This window comes from Zea mays, chromosome 7, assembly GCF_902167145.1.
Source record: "Zea mays cultivar B73 chromosome 7, Zm-B73-REFERENCE-NAM-5.0, whole genome shotgun sequence".
NCBI lineage: Eukaryota > Viridiplantae > Streptophyta > Magnoliopsida > Poales > Poaceae > Zea > Zea mays.
The window spans coordinates 173,079,689-173,085,588 of record NC_050102.1 but is presented as its reverse complement, the minus strand read 5'-3'; the positions used below and the strand labels follow the sequence as shown (position 1 = coordinate 173,085,588).

At 50.8% G+C, this 5,900-nt stretch overlaps 1 protein-coding gene across 1 annotated transcript; it reads right to left on the bottom strand.

Annotated features, from left to right (window-relative positions):
• Window positions 1–303: 303 nt before the first annotated feature.
• Window positions 304–2,279, bottom strand: LOC100381532 (uncharacterized). Its single transcript, XM_020541063.2, has 2 exons — window positions 1,279–2,279; window positions 304–1,138 (listed from the first exon to the last, which is right to left on the bottom strand). Exons 1-2 carry the CDS (start codon window positions 2,224–2,226, stop codon window positions 524–526), a joined length of 1,563 nt encoding a protein of 520 aa, XP_020396652.1. The 5' UTR covers window positions 2,227–2,279; the 3' UTR covers window positions 304–523.
• Between the last annotated feature and the right edge of the window lie 3,621 nt (window positions 2,280–5,900).

Below are 5,900 nucleotides of genomic sequence, written 5' to 3'. Positions count from 1 at the left end.
CCCTACCAACAAAGCGTGAAACACGATTAACGACCGAGTTGGGAAGACTCACACAATACAAATGTTGGACGATAGTTCTTCGTAGTATGGCGTTTAGGAACACACACCATTCATTCTTGCATGCATATATGCATTCAGACATGCAGCCATGGATGGTACTCGATCCCTCCATTGTTATTTATTTGTCGTTGTATAGTTAAATTTTACACTAACAAATGACAAATAAAAAAGTTCGGATGTGGTACCATACACTATCAACCAATGAGAAGCTAACCACCAACAACAACATGGCGCATCATACTGTATTATCAAAACTTTAACCTTTAATAATAATATTATTATTAAAATTATACTGCATCATACTACGCAAGGTCTCGACGCAGGACATGCACAACAAGCAAGCCAGAAGCTACAGTAGCCGAGGCATGCATGCATGCATGGACACACAAACATAACGGCATACACTCATCAGTCTCCCACTCTCGCTACGGCATCCAGGCATCAGGCATGCATGGAGGCTAGGCTAGGAGGCCGCTTGGCCCTGAACCCTGGGTACGGCCTTGCACACCAGCGGCGTGGCCATCTCCAGCGACATGCTCAGGCGCTCCGACAGGTCGACGCCCCCGCCGGCGGCCCACTCGAACTTGTGCAGAAGCTGGGCGACCCAGAGGTGGGTGGTGGCGAGGGCCAGTATCTTGCCGGGGCAGGCGCGGCGCCCGGCGCCGAAGGGGGCCAGGCGGAGGTCGCTCCCGAGGACGCTCACGTCCTCCTCCTGGAACCGCTCGGGGCGGAACTTCTCCGGCTCGGCCCAGATGGCGGGGTCGTGCGCGATGGACCACATGTTGACCATGGCTGTGGTGCCGGCGGGGACCAGGTGGCCTCCGACGTGCGCGTCGTGGACGGCGAGGCGCGCCCACGACAGGAGCGGGCCTGGCGGGTGCATGCGCAGCGTCTCCTTCACGATGCACTGGATGTAGGGTAGGCTGGCGACGTCGGCGTCCGCCACGCCGCGCCCGATGCCCACGACGCCGTCCAGCTCCGCCTGGGCCTTCGCCTGGATGTCCGGGTGCAGCGCCATCCTCGCCATGACCCACTCCATCAAGATCGCCACGGTGTCGGCGCCTCTGAAGATCATCTCCTGTTCAAAACGACCGCAAATTCAATGCGACCATTTTTTTCCATGAACGACGCAACGTTTAAGATGCGAAAGGAATGACATGCATTTTACGCGGCAAGTTAAACGGGAAAAAAAAAGTTAAACTCGATCTGTGTTGTTACCCAAAGAACAGCGATCATGTCCTCATCTGACAGCTTCTCCTCTCCCTCGAGGCCAAGAAGGACGTCGACGAAGTCACCCATGCACTCATCGCCCACGACTCCTCCATTTGCGCGCCTCGTCCTGTGCTCCATGATGATCTTGCCAACGAACGATTCGACCTTTTGGACCAGCCTATTGCACCGGCGGCGCACGCCCTGGGGGTCGAGATGCTTGAGCAATGGCAGGTGGTCAGCCCAGTTGAACGTGCCCAGGAGGTCGTAGCCCTCGGCCACCATCTCGTCCAGAACGGCGCCCTCTCGGCTGCCCATGTCGTAGCGCTTGCCAAACACGGTGGCCATGACGTGGTTGAGAGACGCGACATGCAGCACGCGCTTGAGAGGGACCTCGCCGTGGCGCGCCATGGCAGCGGCGACGTCGGCGACCATGGCCTCGCCGATGGAGGCGCGGTGGTGCGCGGCACCCGCCACGCGGCGCGGGCCGAACAGGTGGTTGGCGGCGAGGCGGCGGAGCCCGCGCCAGTGCGCGTCTCCGGAGGGCGCGAAGCCCATGGCGTGGTGGAAGAGCAGGTGGCGCGCCGCGTCCTTGATGGGGCGGTCGCCGAACGCGGGGCTGGCGAGGATCTCGCGCGCCGTATCGGGCTGGCTCGACACGACGAGACGGGTCAGCCCGACCGAGAAGGCCATCAGTGCCTTGCCGCCGTCTACGGCGTGGGACAGCGCCGCCAGGGTGCGGTGCGCCACGGGGCTGGAGAGCGCGGTGACCACGCCCGTTGGCCCGGGCGGCGGGCGGCGGCAGCGGGAGAGCGCCCACGCAGGACCGCCAGGGGAGAGCCACAGGAGGACGGCGGCTAGGATGAACACAGCCATGAGGGTCGGCAGTGGGGAGGTGGTCGGCAGGAGGAGCAGGAGGAGCGAGTCCTCTTGGGCGCTGGCCATGGTGAGCACCATGTCTGATGAGTGCAGGCTGCAGGGTGATGAGGGGTTTTGATGCAGTGGAGCTGGTGTGTGTGGAATGTTGAGAGGGAGGGATCTTTTAAAAGGGACGGGGGAGTGCGGTGAAAATGGCTGCTGATCTGGCAACTGCACGCCAAATAATTTACTGTTTGCAGTTTAAATCGCAGGTAGGTATTTGGCAGTCCTAATAACTGCATTATATTATCAATCAAATCGTGATCGAGAGCCTGCTTTTTCAACAGTAATGACGCATTAGCATGTTACCTTTGATATAAATGCCTTGATTTTTTATCCGGGTGAAACGCATTATGATTTATGTGTGGGCAATAACCGATAAGATCCTCTGCTTTAATCAATAGACTTGCTATATTTCAATTGCCTGAAATATAGTACTAACTCTGTTCTTAAATATTTGTGGCTCGTTATTTTATTTTTGAACTAATCGATGACAAATAAAAAAACCCGAAAAGAGTAATATTTTCAGACAACGATTCTTTACCATTAGTCTATGAACATGTAAGAGCATTTTCAATAGACTAGTCAAATGTCTCGTCAAGCCAAAATTTTGCTACTCAACAGCAAAAAAAACTCTCTATCAGATTAGCTATCTAACTTGCCAATCTATTCGAATCTCCGTTGTCTCTAACTAGCAAAACTTGGCTAGCCACCCTGACTAGTCAAACTAGATAAATAGTCTGTTGGAGTGAGATGCTATATATAGAATAATACTCCCTATGTTTTTTTTAGTTGTCGCTGGATAGTGCAATTTTACACTATCCAGCGACAACTAAAAAGAAACAGAGGAAGTAATCTTTATGGGATTATAAATAGAGAGTCAATAAATAAAGAGTCCTTTGGAGATACTTTAAAGCTGAGTCACCTTAATGCAGAAAAAAATCAAATAAAACGGCGGATATTTTATTCCTTAAAGAGAAGATAAAAATCAGCATTTGACCACTAGAAAAAGTGTTTAAGTAAATATATAGACAGACTAATAATATCAAACAAAGAGACTTATCTCGCCATTTAGTCTAATCTATGTAATTAGTTTTTTAATTAGTCTATATTTAATACTTATAGTTGATAATCAAACATTCGATATAATATGGACTAAACTTTAGCGCGTAATAAGTTACATTACAACATACAAATGCTAGGTAGGACTAAAGTGAAAGGCAAGCGTAACACTATGAAATAATGCTAGCGGATATGCGGTGATGCATGCAAGCAAGACATACTTCGAATATAAGTTGGATTGTGGAAAAAAATCTTCCAATTACTATATATTAAAGCTGGGAGCAAATCTGGCCACTGGTGCGTCCACGTCAGCGATTTTCTTCTCCGTCGTACGATCCTCATCCAACGTTCAGACTCACACCTCTGGTAGCCGACGGTCCTCTCCCGTCTTCAGCGACACCCAAAGTTACGATGCTTCCAGACTCCTCTCCCTCCCACGGCTCGGCCGCCGCCTCTCTTCAATTGCTCGGTCGCGGCCTCTTCTGAGCTTCACGCCGCCCATGGCTGCTGCCGCTCCCTCTCTCACTTCCTCCTCCCACTGCAACCCCATCTGTACATCACGTCCGGTGCTGTCTTTGCCTTCAGTTGCTGCAGATGGTGGCCATGGGAACTTGAGCAGTCCAGGTATATAAGGTATCCATCGATTCCACCCTCACAGCTGAGCGACACATACCCGCAACCACCCAAATCTATGTGCATCCTCCTGCCACCCACGTCGGCGTGGCCCACACTGCATCCGGCCCACCCGCCACGTGTCCCGCTCCGCATTCGGCCTGCCCAGTGCCCGCTGCGTCACGCGCCCGGCACTGGCCATCAGCTTCACACCGTTGCAGGCCGCACATGTTGTGTTCAGAGACGCGGACGCGCCGTCGTGTGGTTGTATCTGCCACGGCGGAGGCGGAGAAGAAGCCGCCCAGCGCCCACCACCAGGTATCCTTCGTCCGTATTTGGGAAGTGGCTCACTGCACGGCCACCTACGCAAGCGCACATGTGCTCTGGAAACACAAAAGGAGATTCCGACAGTGCATCTTTCTACTCGCCCAAAATTTTTAATCTTCTCTGATTTGGTCTCTCAGTTGGTGATTTGGTGCTGCTAGCACTAGCACATCCTGTGATAGCAGTATTTCAGTTTAAGAAGCAGTGGGTAAATTTGAAAAATAATTGGTGACTTCCACAATCTCTTTTCATGCAAGAGACATTGCCAATCGATGCACTGCACAAGAGATGTTTTGTAGATAAGATGACATCCAAGATGTTCATTTTATAATCTGTTCACCATCGTGGAGAAAAATATGATAGATGACCATGCGATACAATTTGTGCTACCTACATATTTCTGTCCATATGAGCATTTGTGTACAGTAAGTGTAGGGTAATAGACTATAAATTTTGCACTATAAAATTTAAGAATCAAATTAGATTAGGATCGAGAACTATATCTATTCATTTTTGAACTAAAATTTATTAAAGGTCATAATTTATTGTGAATAAATATTTAGATCATGATCTATTATCGTTCCTACTGCTATACTTTATGTACTATCATGATCATGTTAACATGTTGGTTGATGTTTTGTTACAAGGAATATTAGCATATGGTATGTACAAATAACCAAGGGCTTTAAACAAAACCAAAAAATACTCTAAAAGTTTTCTTCTTAAGTAAAGAGGTACGCACGCAAGGCGCGCGCCCTATTACTAGTTTCTATATATTAAAGGCGAACGCAAAGGTCGCATCTCATGCGGCCACGTCATCACTTCAATTGTAAGTCGCACGATTCGTCGACAACGGCCATCAACGCCTACAACCTCCTCTATATCCTTTGATTTCTACAACACAAGCATACGATCTGCTGCGTTGGCCACACCAGACACGACAGGATCTTTCTAGATAGAACACGAAGCAGACATGAGAAAAGGGGCACCAACACGCAGACCGGTGCCGCTATCACCTCCATGGCTCCATCTCCTGCCCTCACCTGCACACCTCCCTCCCGCCTGAGGCACCGACGCCTAGGTCTGCGTCCTCGTCCATCCTCCATTCGCTGCCGCTACCCTCACTCGCACACCTCCCTTCGACCATGGGATGCGGCAGTGGCTTACTTCTCAGTCATCTTCGTGATCGCCGTCCGACCATGGGGATCGAACACGAGCAGTAGCAGCATACAGGAGCACACGAACATGAAGATGGATGATGATGGTGACGACTACACCTTTGGCGCCGCCCAGCCGCTTCATCATCTACGATTTGTAGGCGACGCCGGTATCATGGGGCCACCGCTGCTGTACCAGTCTTCGAATGGCCGAAATCCCTTCCACGGGTTGCTTCGGCGGAGCCGGAGACGGCCATCATGCCACTGGGATGGCTCTTACTAGTTGACAGGAATCCGTCGCCGTCGCCCACTCCCGCGGACAACACCGAGAGCGACGACAACCTCCGATTGGTGCTGACTACTGAGACAGGAAGACACATCTTGCTTTCCGTAAGTGAAAGTCATATGCATTTCGTTTCACAAATTTTCATTCAGCATTTGTGGTTAGTTCTACTCTACTATTTACGGCTGCTGCTGCCTTAACCATTGTTCTGTTCTGTCCTTGGTGCCTTCCTATCAATAGATTCTAGGATGTCCAAGCCTCCAAGGAATGACCAA